General features: G+C 49.4%; 1 protein-coding gene across 6 annotated transcripts in view; it reads left to right on the forward strand.

Moving 5' to 3' along the window:
* The window catches only part of ASAP3 (ArfGAP with SH3 domain, ankyrin repeat and PH domain 3), a 47,580-nt gene that overhangs the window by 16,109 nt on the left and 9,429 nt on the right, over positions 1 to 22,042 (forward strand). For 5 of the 6 annotated variants that reach the window (XM_060309704.1, XM_060309710.1, XM_030875204.2 and 2 more), the window contains 10 exons: positions 8,634 to 8,706; positions 8,796 to 8,941; positions 11,799 to 11,873; positions 13,052 to 13,101; positions 19,416 to 19,527; positions 19,761 to 19,846; positions 20,294 to 20,369; positions 20,554 to 20,640; positions 20,818 to 20,927; positions 21,788 to 21,857. In XM_060309704.1, the coding sequence (XP_060165687.1) occupies positions 8,634 to 8,706; positions 8,796 to 8,941; positions 11,799 to 11,873; positions 13,052 to 13,101; positions 19,416 to 19,527; positions 19,761 to 19,846; positions 20,294 to 20,369; positions 20,554 to 20,640; positions 20,818 to 20,927; positions 21,788 to 21,857 (885 nt within the window). Of the gene's footprint in view, positions 1 to 8,633; positions 8,707 to 8,795; positions 8,942 to 11,798; positions 11,874 to 13,051; positions 13,102 to 19,415; positions 19,528 to 19,760; positions 19,847 to 20,293; positions 20,370 to 20,553; positions 20,641 to 20,817; positions 20,928 to 21,787; positions 21,858 to 22,042 lie in introns of those variants that run through there. The other variant, XM_060309727.1, reaches the window with a different exon arrangement.

A 22,042-nucleotide genomic window follows, 5' to 3' on the forward strand; every position in this document is an offset into this window, starting at 1 on the left:
AACCCCAAACTCCCAGCCCATCCCTCCTTCACCTCTCCCCTTGGCAAACACAAGTCTGTTCTTTATGACAGAAGGAATCCTTTTTAATGTCAAGGTTTCACTGACCTTTCCTTTACACTTGTACTTTTAGTTTTGATTGATTGATTGATTGATTGATTAAGAAATATGGAAAAGGACAAAAAGCTACCATGAATTCAAAAATACATTTAAAGATTTGTGTCTTATTGATCGTAACGGCTGCATTCATATTTGGAATGTGGTCATACTAATTCGTGAGACTTTTTTATTGGTCTGTAGTGCTTTCTATATAAGTGTGCCTTCATAGGGCCATGGTAGTAACTCCTTGGATTTCCAGGGCCTGGGGCCCACAGACTGGGAATAAACAAGGGAGTTAGAGTCCAACAGTTAGAGTCCAACTGTCCCAGGTCTGTCTTGACCACTTCCTGGCTGTGTGAGCTCAGGCAACTTTCTTTACTTCTCTGAGCCTCACTAACTCATCAGCCAGATGGGAATAAAAGCAATGACTGTCGTATCAGGATGCTACGAGTCTTAAAGGGTGGATGTCAAATTACTTCACAAACTGTAGAGCCCTGTGCAAGTTTTAGATTGTATTCTTTCCTTAGTTTGTTTGCATTTCCTATGAGACCTGGGGCAAGAAACTCATCTGAGCTTTTGTTTTGCAGTCTGTAAAACAAGGAGGTAATGTTAGATTATCTCCAATATTCTGTGATTTAGTCTCTCAAGGCACAACATCATGGTCCAAAACAAAGCTAAAAACTGGTTTTCTTCTCCTATGTGAACTATACTTTAATTGGTAGAGGCTACCTGAAGAGCTGCCTCAACAAAATGATGGAACAAAACCAGAGTCAGTGGGAAAAATACTGTGACTGATTAATGATGGCTCCAATGGTCATGGGATGCCACAAAAGGGGTGCCCATGCCCCGTATTATAATAGTCCAAAGGAGTGAATGTCTAATGGTGAAATTTAATCTGCAGCTCTCAAGGCCTTAGCTTTAGCAGCTCTGCCCCCTGGGCTGGGTCACCATGGTTACCACAGCTGGCTCTGAGAAATCACAGGAATGAAGAATGGCTCTTATTGATGAATCCTGACCCAGGAAGGGGGCATGCAGAAGGCCCTTCCAAGCAAGGCAGCTGGGCATGGCCCTAGTGCTGCCATCTATGATCTTTTGCCTGCAGAGAGCAAGAGCACAGTGTGTGTGTGTGTGTGTGTGTGTGTGTGTGTGTGTAGGGGGTGGCAGGGCACAAAGGGCAGTATCACCAACTGGAATTCAGACTTTGTCTAGGCCTAGCCAGGCAAGGCTGCCCGAAGGACTCCAGTTGGTTTTCCAAGTTCAGACATGTCCCTGGTACTCTGAGTTTCACCTGCCTTTGCCCAGTGCCTGCCCAGGCTCTTGCATGGACTCTTAGCTTAGAGAGAAATCTAAATGGCCATCACTACTAATCCAAAATCTGGTGCCTGAATCATGCTCTACCACCTGAAGTCCCTAAATACTTCAAGGTCACTCCTTCCAGGGTCACTTATTCTTGCTTAGGAACTTCTTCCTGTGTTTGAGCTGAAATCTGTTTCTGTGTCTCTAATTCTACCTCTCAGTCCTGGAAATCCTCTTCAGGGCCAACTTCAATAAATCTGTTTTCTCTCTAGTAGGACAGCCCTTGGAGTATTTGCAGTTGGGGCCCTGACACTGCTGTCAACTTCCTTTTCTTTGGACAGGTCTCCCTCTGTCCCTCCCTCCTCCCTTCCTGTGTGAGGGGATGTTGAGGGGATATGGTAGAGATGGTGGAGCTGAAATTCAGGCTCAGAGGCAGAGCCAGTCCCAGGGTCAAAGAAGCCGTGTCCCTTAACCTCTGTGGGGCAGCTTGGTGTTATGGAAAGAACATTGGCCCTGGATTTGACGAGACCTGGGTCTAAATTATGACTCTGCCACTGTTCAGCATTATGTGACCTGGACATACTTGGACGTGTTCCTTCCCCTGACAGCTTCATCTATAAAAATGCAGATGGTGATGCCTGTCTCAAATGGTGGCTGGGAGGGTGACAGGTAAGAGTCTGGCCCAGAGCCCTTACTCAGGCACTCAGGACATGTAACATCTTGCATTCTGTGTCTGCCCAGTGACAGAGGTTTCACTGCAGTCCCTCTGTACCTGTGGTTCCCACGTCTTGCTGAGCAGGGTCATGGGGGTGGGGGGAGGTATCTTTAATTAGCTCAAGGAAAGTTGAGAAATTCCTAAATCAAATTCCATTTAATTTTGCAATGGATAACATCATTAGCAATCAAATAATAATGTTCTAAGCACTTTACCTATGTGAGTTCATTTAGTCTCCCCAACAACCCTATATAGTAGAAACTATTATCATCCTCATTTCGTGAATGGAAATTGAGGCACAGAGAGGTCACATAGCAAATACCAAAATGGAGCTAGAATTCAAAACCAGGTAGTTTGGGGCCAGCCTCATACTTTTAGCAATGATGAGTTACTGCATCTCTGAAAGGTGGAATTAGACCAGTGATCCCCAAACTGGAGCATGCGTGGCAATCACCCGGAGGGCTCGTTGAAACACAAATCGCTGGGCCCCACCTCCAGTTTCCGATTCAGCTGAAGAATCTGCATTTCTAACACGTTCCCGGGTGAGGCTGTTGCTGCTGACCCTACTTTGAGAATCACTGACTACTGGGGATTAAAAGGACTCCCTGAGTCCAGAGGCTGATTTTGGGGTTTTGTTAACCTATCCAGTCACAGGCACAAGGAATGAGGGCTGATCTCATACAGAGGCAGAAAACAAATCACAGTAAAAATCATACTCATGTTTTCCAAATGCCCCAAGCCTTGGCACCATGCTGTTATGTCTGTGATCTCATCTAAGCCTCACAGTAACTCTGTGAGTTAAGTGGAGAATGGATTTTTTTCCCCATGTGATATTATCTTTCTCCCATTTTAAAGAAGGGGAGGTTTAGAGATCTGGCTGGATTACTATCACCCAGGGAGATAGTTTTCGGGAGACGGGCTAGAATCGTAGCTTGGGACTCATCGTGCTATGGTTGCCTCATTACTGGAGTTCTAAAAACCTCTGTGCCTTTCTCCAAATCCCTTCCCATCCCCAGGCTTTGGTCTGAATTTTCTCCTTAAAACGGTACTTCTTTAGCTTAAATTTTTGCCCCATTGTATCATAGGTGTTATCAGTCATTTATACCCCAGTTTGAATGATTTTCAAATATTTTCTTGAGAAAAGGGTGATTAGAATTCCCCCCTCTTTGTTTCCCCTTCGGACACTTTGTGTTTATATGTCTGTGAGCCTTTTGAAGGAAGGGGCCATAAAATAGGCACCAGGAGATGCTTGTTGAAATGAATGAATGAATGAATGAATGATCCTCTCCTTGCCCATCCTTCCCAGAGCGAGCCTCCCTCCTCTAGCATTTCTACCATTTATACCTAGTACTCCCCCACACCACGTCACAGCACAGCCTCTTAGTCCAGTGCTCACAGCCAAGCACCACAGCTTAAAGCTTTCCCTGTTCCTCCTAAGCAGACACAGCTCTGCTTTCCCTGGGCTCTGAGGTACCTTGTCCTTCTTCCATTATAACCCTAATCACATTGCATTATAAATATCTATTTACTTGTCTTGCTCTTCCCTTAGATGGTGGTGTCCCTAAGAGCTGAGATTGTGTCTCTTATGCAGGATGTGAACACATAGCAGGCACTCAATAACTAGTTGAATGAATGAATGAATAGCTGTGTGAACCTTGGTTGCTAAGAGCAGTAGGGGCAGGAATGGTATCTAGCCAGGAAGCCATTTCCTGATACATTTCTGACAAGGGCATCAAGGGACAGTTTGTGGGTGATTAGGATGACTTGCCTGCTTGTACCAGTAAGAGCTAGGTTCAGCTACAAGTGACAGAATACCTAGCATAACAGTGGCTCAAATAAGATAGACATTTACTTTTCTTTCATGTAAAAGACGTCTACAGATAAGTAGTCCAGAGTTGATAGGGTGGCTCCACAGTCACCAGGGACAAGGCTACTACTTTGTTGCTCCACCATCCATAACATGTGGCTTCTACCTCATGGTCCAAGATGGCTGCCCGAGCTCTAGACCTCACAAATGCATTCTAGATAGGAGAAAAGTATGACAGGACACCCCTCCCTTCCTTTTTTTTCTTTTCTTCTCTTTATTAATTTTTTTTCTTTATTTTTGGAGCAGTTTTAGGTTCACAGCAAAATTGAGTGGAAAGTATAGAGAGTTCCCAAACACCCCTGGCCCTACACAGGCACAGCCTCCCCTACAATTACCATCCCACACCAGCATGGTACATTTGTTATAATCAGTGAACCTACACTGACACATCATTATCACCCAAAGTCCATAGTTTACATTAAGGTTCACTCTTTTTTTTTTTTTTTTAATTTATTTATTTATTTATTTTTGGCTGCATTGGGTCTTCGTTGCTTTCTCTGTTTGCGGCAAGCAGGGGCTACTGTTCATTGCAGTGTGCAATGGCTTCATTGTGGTGGCTTCTCTTGTTGCAGAGCACAGGCTCTAGGCACATGGGCTTCAGTAGTTGTGGCACATGGGCTCAGTAGATGTGGCTCTCAGGCTCAGTAGCTGTGGCACATGGACTTAGTGGCTCCACGGCATGTGGGATCTTCCTGGACCAGGGATTGAACCCGTGTCCCCTGCATTGGCAGGCAGATTCTTAACCACTGCTCCACCAGGGAAGTCCCTTAAGGTTCACTCTTGGTGTTATACATTCTATGAGTTTTGACAACTGTATAGTGACATGTATCCACTATCCTGGTATCATACAGAATAGTTTCACTGCCTGAAACTCCTTTGTGCTCCACCTATTCATCCCTCCCTTCCCCCAACTCCTGGCAACCACTGATTTTTTAGTTTCCATAGTTTTGCCTTTTCCAGAATGTCATATAGTTGGAATCCTACAGTCTGTAGCCTTTTCAGATTGGCTTCTTTCACTTAGTAATATGCATTTCAGTTTCCTTCATGTCTTTTGTGGCTTGATAGCTCACTTCATTTTAGCACTAAATAATAGTACATTGTCTTCCAAGTTTTGGCAGTTATGAATAAAGTTGCTACAAACAATCCAGGTGCAAGTCTTTATGTGGAAATAAGTTTCAACTCATTTGGTAAATACCAAGGAGAGCAGTTGCTGGATCATATGGTAAATGTATGTTTAGTTTTGTAGGAAACTGCAAAACTGGATTCCAAAGTGGCTGTGCCCTTTTGCATTCCCACCAGCAATGTATGAGAGTTCCTGTTGTTCCACATCTTCACCAGCATTTGGTGTTGTCAGTGTTTTGGGTTTTGGTCATCCTAATAGGTGTGTAATCCCTCCCTTCCTTTTTTTTATAAATCCATTTATTTTGTTTATTTATCTTTGGCTGCATTGGGTCCTCGTTGCTGCGTGTGGGCCTCTCATTGCGGTGGCCTCTCACTGCAGAATACGGGCTTCAGTAGTTGTGGGTCGCGGGCTCCAGAGGCAAACTCAGCAGCTGTGGCGCACGGGCTCAGTTGTTCCGCTGCACACGGGATCCTCCTGGACCAGGGCTCGAGCCCGCGTCCCCTGCACTGGCAGGCGGACTCTCAACCACTGTACCACGAGGAAAGTCCCCTCCCTTCCTTTCAAAACTACTTTCTGGAAGCTAACAAATGATATATCCATTACATACCATTGGTTAGAACTGTCACATGACCACATTTAGCTGCAAGTTAGGCTGGGAAATGTAGTCTCTTTTTTTGGGGGCTGTGTTGGGTCTTAATTGCTGCACGCGGGCTTTCTCTAGTTGCGGCGAGACGGGGCTACTCTTTGTTGTGGTGCGCGGTCTTCTCATTGCGGCTGCTTCTCTTTCCGCGGAGCATGGGCTCTAGGTGCACGGGCTTCAGTAGTTGTGGCACATGGACTCAGTAGCTGTGGCTTGTAGGCTCTAGAGCGCAGGCTCAGTAGCTGTGGCGCACGGGCTTAGTTGCTCCGCAGCATGTGGGATCTTCCCGGCCCAGGGCTCGAACCTGTGTCTCCTGCATTGGCAGGTGGATTCTTAACCACTGCGCCACCAGGGAAGCCCCAGAAATGTAGTCTTTATTGTGAGTGGCTGAGTGGCCAAGTGGCCATCTGAAAAGTCAGAGTCCTAATTGCTAAGGAGGAAGAGAGAATGGATTAGGAGCCAACCTGCAGCCTCTGTTACACTGCAGGGAAGAGAGATCCTCTCAAACTAGCTTAAGCAGTAAAGGAATTTGTTTGCTAGGTTCAGGGGTATTTCATGGAGGCCCAAGGACAGGAAGTATGGAAGGGCCTCTGAGGGTGAAGGATCTGGAAAGTTGCCAGAAACCAGGGCAGCTCTTCTCTTGTGCTTCTCTGTGGCAGCATGGGTCTCATTTGCTTCTTTCTACACATCTACTTTGTTCTTTTCCCTTTGCTTAAACACTTCCAATCAATTAGCTAGCTTTCCAGAGCCTGATTCCAAATTCCTTGGAAAGAGAATCTGATTGGCCCAGCTTAGGTCAGGTGTCAACCCTGGCCCAGTCAACTCTGGCTAGGACAAACAAGGCAGCAAGGGCCCAACTGTAGAGGGGTTTTCAGAGAACGGGTGTCATGGGATAGGAAGACTCCCCAAAGGGTATCTAGAGCATGGACATAGACCTCTCAGGTCTGTGTCCCAGGGCTTTGCAAACCATCATTCATTTAGATAAACAATTATTGAGCACCTTTTGTATGCTAGGCACACGGATCTGTCTTCTAGGGAGTTTTCTAAACCTCTTTGGAATTTGTTCATATCTTTAACCTGCACTGTCTTTTGGAGTCCTAGCTCCTTAAATTAATCAACTCTTATCTTTCCCTTTCAGTTTTCAAGGTGGGAGTCAAGGGCTTTGGCAAACACGTGTTTCCCCGTCTAGCTCTTTGGGAGCTACAGACATGTCCGTGTTCTCCCCTCTTGTCTGTCTCTCAGATAGAAACGTCTTAGTTCTTTAGCTGAGTCAGTTATGGCCCCCTCTCCCCAATCTCCCCAAGTCCTCAACTTTCTTTCTTCAGCTCTGGGATGGGCCTCTACTGGTCCCAAACATGAAAGTATCTCAAGGTCATACTCAGGGGAGAGACTGTTAGGTTTCTATTCCCTGGAGGAAAAGGACCCAGAATTTGATGGGTACTTTTTAGCATCAGGAGCAACTGCTGACAATCAGAGGTACTGTTCCTTTAGGACACACTCTGTGCTCAGCACCCAACTAAACCCTTTATGTGAATCATCTCATACATACAGTCCTCATAATAACCCTGAGAGGTAGGCATTATTTCCCTCATTTTACAGATAGCTAATCAGGGAGCTCAGAAAGAATAGGCAACTTGCCCAAAGTCACACAGCATCTGGGCAGTGGAGCTGGGCTTCAGAACCAGACCCCTCTCCCTCCAGAGGCTTCCCGTGTGCCCAAGGCGTCTGAAAACACTCTGCATTGCCTCCAAGGACTGCCTTGTGCTTGTTCTCCTGTGAGTTTGGTTTAGAATCTTTGCAGATACCATTCCAAATGTTTGCTAACTCTTGCCACATTGAAGTAACTCTTTGGCGATCAAACTTTGATCCCATTATCGTCACTGGACAAAATAGGGGGGGCTGGGGTCAGGGTGCAGCCATCGTGTGTGGATGGAGCGCTGTACTAGGGCACCCCCTGGAAGCCCAGCTCTGCCGCTTCCCCACTATTTGACTCTAGGCAAGACCCACCCCTCTCTTGGCCTCAGTTTCCTCATCTGTGGCTCTGTGGGCCCTTTGCAGCCCTAATTCTATAATTTCCCACTTAACTATGCATTTCATGAGGATTTCATGAGGTTGGCAGCTTCTATACCCCACTGAAAGAGGGGTGTGTCTGGGAGGTTTCCATCCGGGCTGAGCTGCCTGGGGCACGTGACTCCTGCACGTGATGCTGTCACATCTTCTGGCTTCCCCACAGTCTGCTGTTTGTTCTGCAACCCCTGGAATTTGGGGTTGCCTGATGTCCCAGCAGTTCTCTCCAGGGGGTGCTGAGTGTCCACCTCTACCCTCCTCATCTCACTTCTCACCGATGGTGTCCCAGCCTCTTCCTCCTTATCCTCACGTGGCTGCTTACTGAGCCTGGGGTTTGGGGAACAAGTCTTTCCCCATCTGAGTCTTTCGAGAATATAGAGATGTCCATGTTTTCCTCTAGTATTTTGCTAAGCGTCATGTATGTGTTCGTCAAATCACTCTCTCAGCAACTCTGTAGTGTCATCCTCATTTTGCAGATGAGGCACCCTAGGCTCAGAGAGGCGAACAGATTTATCTAGGTTGACACACTAGTTAGTGCCAGAGCCGAGATTCAGACCCTGGCCTGGTATACCCCACCATGCCACATGCCTTGGAATTGCTATGTTTACTTGTCCCGCATGAGGAGGAAAGCCTGGCCTTCCTGGTGTGGTGTGACTGGTCTGTGGCTTCCCATGTGGTCTGGGTGGGGGAGGGTGGCCTGTTCATGTTTCGTCGGGGTGCAGGGGGACCCTAGGGAGGGATCTATGTGTGTGTTTGGAGGGTGGGATTGCAGAGTCAGGCACCCCTCCCGGCTGAGCATCCCTGAACCTCTGTCCACATTTGTTTCCAGATGCTGGAAGGAGACCAGGCCATCCTACAGAGAATAAAGAAGGCTGTGCGGGCGATCCATAGCTCCGGCCTCGGTGAGTGAGCCTGCTTGGTGCCAGCCTGGCGAGGCAGCCCTTTCCCCAGCTCCAGCCTGGAACTAACTCTGCGCCTCCCTGCTCCACAGGGCACGTGGAGAACGAGGAGCAGTACCGAGAGGCCGTGGAGTCCTTGGGCAACAGCCACCTGTCTCAAAACAGTCACGAGCTGTCCACCGGCTTCCTGAACTTGGCCGTGTTCACCCGTGAGGTGGCCGCGCTCTTCAAGAACCTGGTGAGGCCCTGCCCCTCTTTCACTCAGCCTCAGCCCAGGCTCAGGGCAAATCTAATCAGTGACTTAAAAACCCGACTGGGAGGGCTTCCCTGGTGGTGCAGTGGTTGAGAGTCCGCCTGCCGATGCAGGGGACGCAGGTTCGTGCCCCGGTTCGGGAAGATCCCACATGCCGCAGAGCGGCTGGGCCCGTGAGCCATGGCCGCTGAGCCTGCGCATCCAGAGCCTGTGCTCCGCAACGGGAGAGGCCACAACAGTGAGAGGCCCGCGTACCGCAAAAAAAAAAAAAAAAACCTGACTGGGAAAGGGTTGGTTTCTACCCTTCTTTCAGGTTTCCCATGACCTCTAGTCTCCCTTGACCTCTGACCCATGACCTGAGGTTCCTTTCCAGTTCTTTTATTTTTTTTTTAATATTTATTTATTTATTTTGGCTGCGCGGGTCTTAGTTGCAGCACGCAGGATCTTTAGTTGCGGCGTGCGGACTTAGTTGCGGCGTGCATGTGGGATCTAGTTCCCTGACCAGGGACGGAACCCAGGCCCCCGCATTGGGAGCGCAGAGTCTTACCCACTGGACCACCAGGGAAGTCCCCCTTCCCAGTTCTGACCTCCTATTTGCATTCTTCTTCCTCTCTGACTTCTTTCCGGCCAGCGTCTCCTCTCCCCTCTCTCCCTCCCTCCCTGCCCTCCTCCTTCTCCTCTGTGGTGAGCACCCAGGAGCAGAGGGGGTCTCACAGTGGGGAGGAGCCCCACTCAAGGGAGGGCAGGCTCGGGTTCCTGTCTTTGCACCACTGCCTCTCCTTCACCCTCTTTGTCCTCTGCTTTCCCAGCCATACCTGCTTTGTTCTCAAAGGCAAGAACGTGCCTCCCCTCAGCAAGCCTCTCAGCTCCTGCATGTGGCCCAGTGGCCTCAGGTTCCTTCCTGAGATGGCCTCCTCCCCGTCCGCCAAGCCCCCGCCTCAAGGCTACCCCAAGACATGAGCTCTTTCCTGGTGCAGGCATGTTCTCAGTACTTCACATGTGTTAACATTTCATCCTGGAGCACAGCTCTGTGGGGTTGTTTTTACTATTGTCCACCCCTGTACAGGCTAGGAAACTAAGACACGAGGTTAAGCACCTTGTCCGAGGTCACACAGCTGATTTGAACCCAGCATCCGAGCGCAAGCCTGGCTGTACCACCTCCCAGGAAAGCCTGTCTCCCTCTAGGCTTCATAGCTCTTGGTTCAGCTTTCGTGGCTCAAGTTCCACCCAGGGCCCTTCCTGGCTGGCGGGGACCACATCATCTCTACGAGGCAGTTTGCTTAGTGATCAAGCACCCACACCTCAGGCTTAGACTCAGGCCTTGAATCCCTGCTTTGCTGCTCACTAGGTGTATGACCCTGGGCAAGTGCCTCAGTCTGCCCAAGCCTCATCTGTAAAATGGGGATAACAGTGGTCCCCACCTCACAGAGTGGTGATGAGGATTTCGCAAGTTAAGTGCCTGCTCCAGGGTAGCGCTCAGTTAACATTAGCTAATATTGCCATCTGTCATCATTTTGTCTTTTTGCGTAGCACTGCCTCGCACCCTGTCCTGCACGTAGAGGCCTTTAACAGTGTTTGGGTTCAACTGAATCAGTGACATCTTTTGTCTTTACCTCTCCTCCCCTTGTTTCAGTCAAACTAGTGTTTGCTGAGCATCTCCTCAGTGGTGGGTGGTGTACCAGGGGCTGGTGACACAGGGAAGAGTCAGACTGCCTCGGAGAGCCACAGCCTAGTCAAGGAACTGAGATGTGAAATGACAGCAAGCAAGACCAGCAGTGTGGCACAAACTCAAGGACCCAGTGGCTTGGGTCAGAGGCCTAGGGCTGCCGTGGCTCAGAAAAGGGGAGGTCAGGATAGGCCACAGGAGGAAGTAGTCAGGAAGGCTTCCTGGAGGAGGGGAGGCCTGAGCTATACCTTGAAAGGTGGGCTGAAATATTAGATAGGCTGTTTTGAGTTGCCAAATGACAGAAATTGAACTCAAACTAGGTTAATTTTTTTCTTTTTATATGTCTTTTTCTCTCTTTCAATCTTTTTTTTTTTTGGCCACGCCACATAACTTGTGGGATCTTAGTTCCCTGACTAGGGATTGAACCTGGGCCCACCCAGCCCCGGCAGTGAAAGCGCTGAGTCCTAACCATTGGACCACCAGGGAATTCCCTAGGTTAATTTTAAAAAAGAGACTTCACTGGCCCCTGTAATGGGAAATCCAGGTATGCAGCTGGTCTTAGGCTCCTTTTCTTTCTCTTAAAGAGTTTCTCTCTGTCTCTGCTCAGTGGGCAGGCCCAGATTCACACCTTACAGAAGAAAGACAATCTTTCTCCCGTGACTTTGGCAGAGAAGTCCCAGGAAGTATCCTGATTGGCTGGTTTGGGTCATGTGCCTGTTTCTGATCCAATCACAGTAGCCGGAGGGTGGGGCACTCTGGTCAGCTCTGACTCCTGTGTTCACCCCATGTGACCATAGGGAATGGGTTCCCCACATTATAAGGGGAGTCGAGGAACTAGCCAGACAGAAACAACAGATGGCGCTACAGGTGGACCTCAGACGGTCAGAGAAGAGAGGTGAGGGTGTCCCTCTGGCAAAGGGACAAAGACAGGCTGGCCATGGATGCCGTGGATTGAGCAGTGAGGCGATAAGGCGGATTAGTCAGGGGAGGGGAAGAGCTTCCACAGGAGGCCGGCCCGCCACCCCTTGTACTCCTTCACCTTCTTGTCTTTCTCTCCCCTGCCTCCTTTACCCCAGTGCTGTCCTTGGCCTTGTGATGCTTCACCATACCCTGAGCCCCTTGGGGCTGGATGGACAGTCACCCAAGGGGGGGTATGGGGGTCTCTGCTTTTTCCAGGTTCAGAACCTGAACAACATTGTCTCTTTCCCCCTGGACAGTCTGTTGAAGGGGCAGCTGAGGGACGGGCGACAGGTGAGTTTCCACATGGGCAGCAGAGGGAGTGCAGAGGTGGTGGGATGGAGCAAGACAGGGGTGGGCAGGAGAGGACAGGGGAGGCAAGGCTGGGCTGAGGACGGAAGCCAAGCGAGGCTGTCACAGTGGGTGTGCTGACCCCACATTACTGACTCTCAGGATGACAGGAGGACCTGGCCCTGGGGTGAGCCTAGGATGGCTGACTTACTGTCTGCCTGGGCCCTTTACAACAACCCAATGAGGCGGGGGTCCTGTAGGTGCTGTTATCCCCATTTTGCAGTTGAGGAAACTGAGGCTCAGGGGGTTTGGTACCTGCTTCCAGTTTACACAGCTGGTCAGTGGAGGAGCCAGTGTGAGAGTCAGGCCTCCTGACTCCCATGCTTGGCTGCTCTCTCTGCAGCAGGCTGCTCCTGGCTAGAGGCAAAGTAGAACTCAAAGAGAGTAACAGAATAATCTCCCTGGGAAGTCTGCCCCAGAAGGCCCCTGAGAGCTTCTCCCCACAGAGGCTTTCCTCCTCGCCCCGGGAACCACCCAAACCAGACCAGCAGCTTTTTCGCCTGGTAGACTGGGGCACCTTGGAAGTTTAGGGGTGGGGGCAGGGGGGCTGTTCTGAAGGGTGTGAGCAGCCTGCTGGATGAGGCCCAGGCAAACTAGGCCAGGGATAAGCCAGGTCTCTCCGGCTTGCTGTGTGGCCTCAGGTAGACTTCTTAGCCTCTCTGTGCATATGTCCCTCCACCTGTACCTTCCTGTTGAAAGGGTGAGCAAGTACCAGGCAGGAGAAAACAGTGGGGTAAAGTTAGAGGAGGATTCTGATCTTTATCCTCCATCCTCTTCCTCATGGTGATCTCCATCTTCTAAGGGAGGGGACTCAGGGCAGACCCCCCAAAATCTCCCCAGTACCCTAGGCCTGAGCCTACCAATTCAAACGGATTACTGGCAACTGTGGGAAGAGGTCAGTTGGAAGAAGGGGCTCAGCTCTGAGAAATAGGGTTGGTTGGGTCTATTTTGGGGGGTCAGGTTTGCAGTCAGGGCTATGTGGGCAGCGGGGGGGTTGGACTGTGGCTCTGAGCAGCACAGGGGAGCATGCAAGTGCAGGGTCCCCCTAATGGTAGCAAAGTGTACTGTAGATTCCAGACCCCAAGAGCCCCTTTGGGCAAATTGTTCTTTCTGAACTACAGGATTCCAAAAAGCAACTGGAGAAGGCATGGAAGGACTACGAAGCCAAAATGTAAGTGGCTGCAGCCAGGATGGTTTGTCCAGGAGAGCAGTGTTTCTGTTGCAGTGGGAGGCTGGATATGGGGAAGAACCTAAGTGCTGCCAGGGCACGTCACCCAGAAGCACATGGCACCTCGCTCTCTAGAAATGTTTATGGGGGCTGGTTTATGCCCAGGCCTGACGGGAGTCTGGGGGCTGGACCACGAGATGACTAAAGGGGAGCTATTGTGAAGGGACCCCAAGCTGCTGCTCTCAGAGACTCATCTGCTCAGTGGTGCCAGACATGGGCAGAGAGATGGAAAGGAGCATCCATTTACTCAACACCTCCATGTGCCAGACATCCATCCTCACACTCACCCAGCCCTGTGAGGGAGATACGAGTATCCCAATTATCAGAGGAGGAATTAGAGGTTCAGAGTGGTTAAGTTACTTGCCCGAGGCCACACAGCTAGGCAGAGGCAGAGCTGGGATTCACGTTCGTTGATCCTGTTTCTGCAGCACCAGGCAGTATCTATAAACATTTAGCTGGACACAGAGGATGAAAGGCCATACCCGGGCCTCTTGTGTGCAACACACAATACTCCAGATTTCTCCCTAGCTACTGGGACATTAGGGAGACAGAGGGAGTCCCAGGTACCCAGTAACCAACTGCCCCTGAGCAGGAACTCCTCGGGCTCTGCCTGCCAAACTCTGTTCAGGTCCTGGCCCCAGCCCTCTGCCAGGACCCAGCTGGGCACCGTTTGCTCTTCTTTGTAAAATTTTGGCTTCTCTTGCATTTTGCAAAAGCAATATGTGTTCATTATGAATAACTTAGAAAATATGGAGAAGTAGAAGAGGAAACATTTTTAATTATCTCTAGGAGAAGATGAGGGTCATGTGGGGGAATATCTAGTACTTCTCTATTGTTAGAATTTTTTTACATAGTGTGTGTAGCACTGTAATTTCATCATTTTAAAAAAGTGGAGGGTGGGGGAGAGTTCCCTGGTGATCCAGTGGTTAGGACTCGGTGCTTTCCCTGCCGTGGCCCAGGTTCAATCCCTGATCGGAGAACTAAGATCCCACAAGTGGCATGTTGAGGCCGGGGGTTGGAAGGGGGAAGCGGGGGGAGGGGAAACTACCAAAAACCAGGAAGAAGATCCTTCATTTCCAAGCCTAAAGTATTAACATCTTTCTAGTCATTTTTCTATATATAAAGAAATGTTTTTACAAAACCAAGATCATAATAATCATACTGGGGTTTTTTGGCTTAAAAATACATTGTGAAAAAAAAATACATTGTGACCATCTTTCTACATCATATTTTTATACAACGTCACTTAAATGGGTGCACTGTGTGTCAACATATGCATAATCCACAATGTATTTAATCTGCCCTTGTTGGGGAAGCATCCTCGGAACTAAATCCTTGCTCCCACCCATAATTATTTCTGTAAAATCCTTCCAAGAAGTAGATCCTGAGCTTTATTGTTCCTCAAGCTCCCAGCACCATGGGGAACTCCCTGAGTCTGAAGGAGGCCGAAACTCCTCCCCCGCAACGAGGATCTCCATGTACACTCCCGCTGTGGGTGTAGATCTTGTGGTGAAGGGTGTGGGAGCTGTGATGAGCGTGGCCATCTGTTCTCATCAGAGGCCTAGGGAGGGGTGTGGACAGGCAGGCAGGTGATCTTTCTCTTTCTGATTTGATGTGTGATCACATGGTCTTCATCTTCCTGAGTGACCTTGACTAAGCCCTTAGCCTTTTAGCCTTTCAGGGCACCACCTACTAAATAGAAAGAATAAGCCCTACCTTGCTGACCTTCCCCAAGTAGCTCTGCTTTTACCAGATTGATATATTGATCTTGCCTGTAAGGTTTCGTTTAAAGAAAAGACTGTGTGTAATAATGGGGAAAGGGGCTTGTCGGAGGTTACGCAGTGAGTTATCGATAGGACCTGGGCTAGAACCCAGGACTTCTGAGTCTGGCCTTCTTCTTCCAGTGGTCTCCTGGCTCCTGCTTCTATAACATAGATCGAGCTACATGTCCTGGCACAGGTGTCTGTGTACATTCGTTTTATGAGGGCTCCAGGTATAGCTAGATATTAGCGAGCCATGCGTTACTGTGTAATTCCAAACTCATTCTTAACCAAACCAGTCTGGGCAGCGACTGCAAAGGGTCCAAGGGCCCTGATAGTATCTGTTGAATACCACCGGGATTCTCACCCCCTGGTTGTTCATACAGGGGGTCTCCCTCTCCACCTGGGGCTGCTAAGGAAGGCATCCCAGGCCCTGTGCAGGGGACACAGTTATCTAGGCTGTTCCATTTTCAGGGCTGTTTCCTCACCTGAAAAATGGGGCCAACGATACCTTGCAGGGTTGATGTGGAGATGACATAAGTGCAGTGCATATACAGCACCTGGCACTGCAGTTCAACACGTACTTATTGGCCATCTTTCTGAGCCAGAACTGGGGCCAGAATAACACAGCAAGGGGTTCAGAGGCAAGAGCCCAGACCTCTGCTCCTAGCATTTCCCCGACCAGCCTGGGATCTTGGGCAATTACCTCCCTTCTCTGGATCTCAGCTTCATCTTTTGGAAAATAGTCCCTGACCGTGATCTATCAGAAAAGACACTGTGACTGTCACCGGCTGGGGGAACCAGGCAGGGAAGGAGGGATGGAACAAAGCTGAGCCACAGTGTTTGTTACCACTGCTGTCCCTGAGGCTCTAGTATCAGGCTGACTTGGCTTCATATCCTCTAGTACTTAGCAGCTGTGTGCCTTGGACAAGTGACGTATCTGTAAAATGGAGTAATGATTCCTGCCTTATGAGATTATTGCTTTAGTGTGTGAAGGGCCTAGCAGAGAACTCAGCACAAAATTAGCACTTAAAAATAATTATTAATAATAGCAGTTAATACTTATACTTACTTAAGAGCTTCCTTTGTGCCAACTGCTGTGATAAGCTCTTTACATCTGTCATCAGTTATTCATCTTGGAAGGGAAAGGTGCTATTATCCCCAATTTATAGGTAAGTAGTGAGGGAAAAAATATCACCACAATCCCTGCCTTAGTGGATCCCACTGGTTTGTAAGCAAGAAGGGAGGTGGGTCCCAAAATAATGAAAATACAAAGTGACAGTGCTATAATGAAGGCATCAGCACAGAGGTGGCAGAACAGGCAGGCAGTTTTGGGGTGGAGGGAAGGGTGGTTGGAAAAGGCATCACAGGAGAGGTGGTTCAAGGTGCCAGGTTGGCAGATGCATAATTCGTTTTGATTCCTTTCCTCTCCCATCTCCCTCCCCACTGACCTCCTCACTCCACTGGTACCTGTTCCTCATCCCCTGAATAGTGTTAGACTGTGGCTGTGATCCCCTCCTCCAGTTATCTCTGTCTTCTTAGTAACTAGCCTTTCAGCACTTTTCATTCCTGCTGCAACTCCATTCAAAGAAAATAAAAATATTCCTAACATTTGAAATGTTTATGAAACATTGGTCACACTTTGAGGACAGGGAGGGAATGGGATTTGCTATTTTCTGTGTGGGGTTGTGTGCGGTGGAATGAAAGCACTCCCAGCTGTTAGTCTGAGGTGTATCAGGTCATTTCAGGTAACTATTTCAGACTTTGTAGGGAAATCATTGTAAATTACCATAGCTGAGGCTGAGGGACAGAGCTATGGTAATTCACAAGGCCATGTATCATACTTCACAGCTTATCTTCATCCTGAGCTAAGTAGCTTCTGTCCTTTAACCTCCACTAGACCTTGCATAAAAAATGTTAAATAAATAAATAGGAAGTATGCTACACTAAAAAAATTATCTAGGGAATTCCCTGACGGTGCAGTGGTTAGGACTCAGCGCTTTCACTGCTGGGGGCCAGGTTCAATCCCTGGTCGGGGAACTAAGATCCCACAAGCCACATGGAGCAGCCATAGATAGATAGATAGATAAATGCATAAATAAATAAAAATAAATTATCTAAGGGAATCATCAAGTTATTACTATATCATCAGTATCATTAGCATCATCATAATCCTGTCATTTATTGAGGGCTTACCATACACCAGGGACTGTACTAAATGTTTCCAGTGCATTAAATCATCTGAGAACTAGGCAGTATTAGTCTCATATTTGAAATGGGGAAACTGAAGCTTAGAAAGATTTATAAGATTAAGTAATCGAGGGAGCTGCCATTCAAATCCAGAATCCACATTTCTAGCCACTGTACTATATTGTGGCTTCCTTTTTGTCCATATACTCTGGAGCAGACTTCTTTCCACGCCAGTATATATAGAGTTCCCCCATCCTTTTTAACAGCTGCATAGTATTCCTATATGTGCACATAGTATCATTTATTTAACTACTTCCTGTTGATAAATATTTAGCTTATTTTTTCACTTCTACCTATTTATTTACTTATTGGGGGGGTGCATGCCATGCATCATGTGGGATCTTAGTTCCCCCACCAGGGATCAAACCCATGCCCCCTGCAGTGGAAGCGCAGAGTCTGTTAGATCTGGAGCACCAGGGAAGTCCCTCTCACTTTTTGCAGATATGGTAACAATGTAGACGGGAGCTGCCCTTGCCCTCTCCCAGCTGCTCTGCCCCCTCAGTCTCCCGCCCTCCTTAGCAAGCTGCCAGGCTTATTGTTGCTCAGGCCTGGCCACCACTTCTCTCTCTGCTGCTCATCTTCAGATCCCAAAAAAGCATCTGCCCTGACCCCCAGGCCCGTTCACAGGGTCAGTCCTCACCTAACTCCACTCCCCTGCCACAGATTCCCTCTTGAGGTATCACAAAGCTTTAGGGAAAACCTAAAGGAAAACCTAAACCATTAAAAACAAACAAAACCACACACACACACACACACACACACACACACACACAAAAACCCTGTAGAACGCTGCTCTAGAGCAGTGGTTTTCACCCAGGGGTGATTTTGCACCCCCAGGAGACATTTGTGGTTGTCACAACAGGGCAGATGCTACTGGCATCTAGTGGGCAGAGGCCAGGGATGCTGCTAAACATCTTACAATGCACAGGAGGGCCCCCACAGCAAAGAATTATCTAGTCAAAATGTCTTTAGTTCCAAGGTTGAGAAACTGCCCTCTGGGTCTCAGGGACAGATTCTGCAAATAAACACCATTCCAGAGGTCTGACGTCAGTAAGGTCTAGAACTTTAGAACCAGAAGGGGCCTGAGAACTGAGTCTGGGTCATTGCTTCCTCATTTTACAGATGGGAAAACTGAAGCTTAAAGGGGCCTATAATATTATACTGTAGTGTCTTCTGTCTGCTAAGTCTTTTGCATACTTTATCTCATCTGGGTACAGATAGAGGTCCCCATTTTCCAGATGAGGAGACTGGGGCTTGGAGAGGGGAAGTAATGCAGATGTAAGGTTATCCCGCGTCTCTTTTCTTCGCTCAGGGCTGGCACCCACTGGGAGCAAAACTATACACAAGCTGTCTCCTTTACACGGGATTCACGGTCTCATGCGTCCAGCCCAAGATTTGGAAATACTCTCCTGGCTGGGAGTGGGTGGTCTCATAGGTGTGGGATTTCCAGGAAACCATTTATACATAGTTCCACCCATCCACAAACAGAAACCACCAACTCTGAGATCCTTAGGGGAGAAAGCCCAGGTTACTCTTAGCTACAGGATGGGAAGCACTTTCTGTCTTCACCTACAAAGAAAAGAATCAAGGTTTTTTAAGCTTTAAATGGGAAGCTCCATGGCTCAGAAGAATGAAGGCACCTTGTGGTCTTTTAACCCACATGGTCCTAAATCCCTTCCAGAAAAATCAGAACTGGTTACCCCCAATCCCACCTGGCCCTATCTGAGCCCATCCCCTCCCTGCCTAGAAACCATCAACTCCTTCCCATTGCTCTTGGGATAAAGACCAAGAACGTCAACACGGTCTGACTCAGGCCCTGCGTGGTCTGGCCTCTCTTTACCTCACGTGGAACCACCTCCCTCTCTGTCTCCGCTGTGAGCCCTGATCTCTCCTGCCTCCGGGCTGTCCTGTGGTCTGATCCTCCCACCCAGCCCTAGCTTCCTCTGACTTCAGATCCCAGCTCCAGCATCACTTCCTGAGTAGCTGGATGAGGTCGGATCCCCCATTTTACTCTCCCATTGCTCTTCAAGGCTGTGATTTGATTCACGGGGCTGACTCCCCCCCTCACCAGCCTGTACATTCCCTGAATCCACACTGTTGACCATTGTACCCCAGCCCCACCACACAGCTGCGCAGAGGAGGGTCCCCTCACTCTCGTGTGCCTGTACAGACAGGAGCATGTAGGGATGGTGGGACATGCAAGGGGATAGTGAGAGTTGTTCAGGCCTCTCTTTCCTGGGGGCCTAGGGCCAGGATGGAGAAGGAGAGGGACCGGGCCAGGGTGACAGGAGGGAGTGCCGGGGAGGTGGCGCAGGACACCCAGAGAGAGCGACGCGTCTTCCAGCTGCACATGTGTGAGGTAAGGGGTGCCCCAGGCCGAGGGAGGGGTGGGATGCGTCTTCCTGTCTGCATCCCTGAACGTCCCCGGGGTCCCAGTCACAGTCTCAGCCCAGGTCCTTGCCAGATGGCCCTTGAGGGGTCACCAAGGTCCAGTCATGGCCAAAAGGATTAGCCTGGGATGGGGACGGCAGCCCCTTGTGCCCAGGATTCAGCTTTGCTCACATCACACACCTTTCCCTGCCCTCTCCCCAGTATCTGCTGAAAGCCGGGGAGAGCCAGATGAAGCAAGGTCCTGATTTCCTGCAGAGCCTCATCAAGTTCTTCCACGCCCAGCACAAGTAGGTTTCTCCCCGTGTGCCACCCCCATCCCCACGGTCGCTTGCCCCTTAACCCTTCAGGCAACCGAGGACAGGGCCATCCCCAGGCTCTGGCAGACGCTTGAGGCTTCCACGTGTGTCTGTACCTCATCGGTAATGCTTTTTACAGCTGCTCTGCATTGAATGCTCACCACGTATCAAGCACTACGTACCCTACACACACCGCTGTGAGCAGCTACTGCTAGTATCCCCATTTTATAGATGAGAAAACTTAGGCTCAGATTTACTAAGGTCACACAGCTAGGAAGTGGGATCTGGACCCAGACACTCTGACTCCGGGGTGCCTGCTCGTGGCCGTCACACTGTATTGCCCCCAGGTGCCCTGTGATCTTTAGAGCACCTTCTCCCACACTTCCCCTCTCATTTTCATCTCTCTCTCTGGTCCCTTGTTTGGCCTCACACCCTTAGCTTTTTCCAAGATGGCTGGAAGGCTGCTCAGAGCCTGTCCCCCTTCATTGAGAAGCTGGCAGCCTCAGTACACGCAGTAAGTTGGGCCTCACCCTTGAGCTTGTGGTCAAGTCCCCTGTCCTTCCGGGAGAATCTGTGGCCGTGGAATTGCTGGTTTCTGTCCAGAGAGCAAGGAGGCTACTGCCCTGCTGCTCTGGGTCTGGGCTCTGTACCTGGCACATCCGCTGGCTGATGATGGGGTCCTGCCCTTTGTCCCATAGCTGCATCAAGCCCAGGAGGAGGAGCTACAGAAGCTGACCCAGCTCCGGGACTCCCTTCGAGGGACGCTGCAGCTTGAGAGCAGAGAAGTCAGCCCCTGAATCATACCCAACCAAGTGCCCACTCCCAAGGCCTACCCTGGAGGGAGGGAGAGAAGGAAGACCCCATAGCGTCCCCTTGAGAAGTCTCCCTGAGTGAGACCCCTGCAGATTGGGGCTCTTCCCACCCACATGCCCTGAGGTCTCCTTTGCATGTCCGAGGAACAGGAGACTCTGAGCCGGAAGAACTCAGGAGGTGGCTACAGCATCCACCAGCACCAAGGCAACAAGCAGTTTGGGACAGAGAAGGTGGGCTTTCTGTACAAGAAAAGTGATGGGTAAGTGACTCAGAGAGCTCAAGTAACTTGCCCAAAGCCACCCAGCCAGTAAATGATAGGGTTGGGTGAGCTGCCTGAAGGGACTGTTCCTATCATTTGTGTAGACCCTGAGGGTTCCAGGACCCTCCACTCTGGCAGTGCAAAATCATCAGAATCCTGGGCTCGTGGATTTCTGCTAAAGTTGGTGGTTGTTCTTAACGTAAAGAAGAAGAATAGCAGCAGCGAACAATTTCTGAGCACTTATTATGCACTAGACAGTCTCCATGGCCTCACCCGTAATCTCTATATTGACTGCCTGGAAATGAAACTGTTGACTGTGCCCTGCAGTCTGTGAAGTGCAAAGGCCTTTATGGGAATCCGTTAATTTTTTACTTACTAATCGGTTTTTATCAGAGAAGAATACCTTTGTTAAACCGATTAATATTTACCTCTTACAGGAAAAGTGTCAAGTAGCTTTGATCATGGATTTGCTAATTTTATTTTTGAGGGCTCGATATTTATCTTGCTTTGTCTTTAACCATAATTCATCTGTTGTGGTCAAGAACCTGTTCCTCCTCTCAGACTAGGAGGTCCCTAAGGTTGGGAACTGTCTTGTCCATCAGACTGGAAGGTCTCAGAGGGCCAAGGTCACATGCCCCTTTAGAGTAAAGATTCCTAGAGAGTGGGGCTGTCTGACTGAGAGCTTCCTAATGGCAGGGCTGTGTGCCCTCCAGCAGAAGGGAGCCCAGGGAGTGAGGGGCATAGGGGTCACGGGACAGAAGAGGTGAAGAAGTGAGTCCTGGTCCAGGACTCTGTTCACTGATACAGGGGAATTAGGTGTGAGCCTTGAGTGACTGTCTTTCTATCCCTCTGGGCCCTAGAATTCGAAGAGTCTGGCAGAAAAGGAAGTGTGGAGTCAAGTATGGCTGCCTGACCATCTCACACAGCACGGTGAGGCCTGGAGGGGTGGGTGGTCTCAGGACATGATAGATCCTCTCCTCCTGGTGTTCAGAGCAGACAGATGTCAAACCCTCCCTCTAAGACTGGTTGCAAACCTGGATCCAGGGAACTGGAGACCCCCTGTGGGAGGAAGGAAGGGATCCAAAGCCTCACACTCCACATCCTTGAGGTGCTAG

This window comes from Globicephala melas, chromosome 1 (genome assembly GCF_963455315.2).
Source record: "Globicephala melas chromosome 1, mGloMel1.2, whole genome shotgun sequence".
Taxonomy (NCBI): domain Eukaryota; kingdom Metazoa; phylum Chordata; class Mammalia; order Artiodactyla; family Delphinidae; genus Globicephala; species Globicephala melas.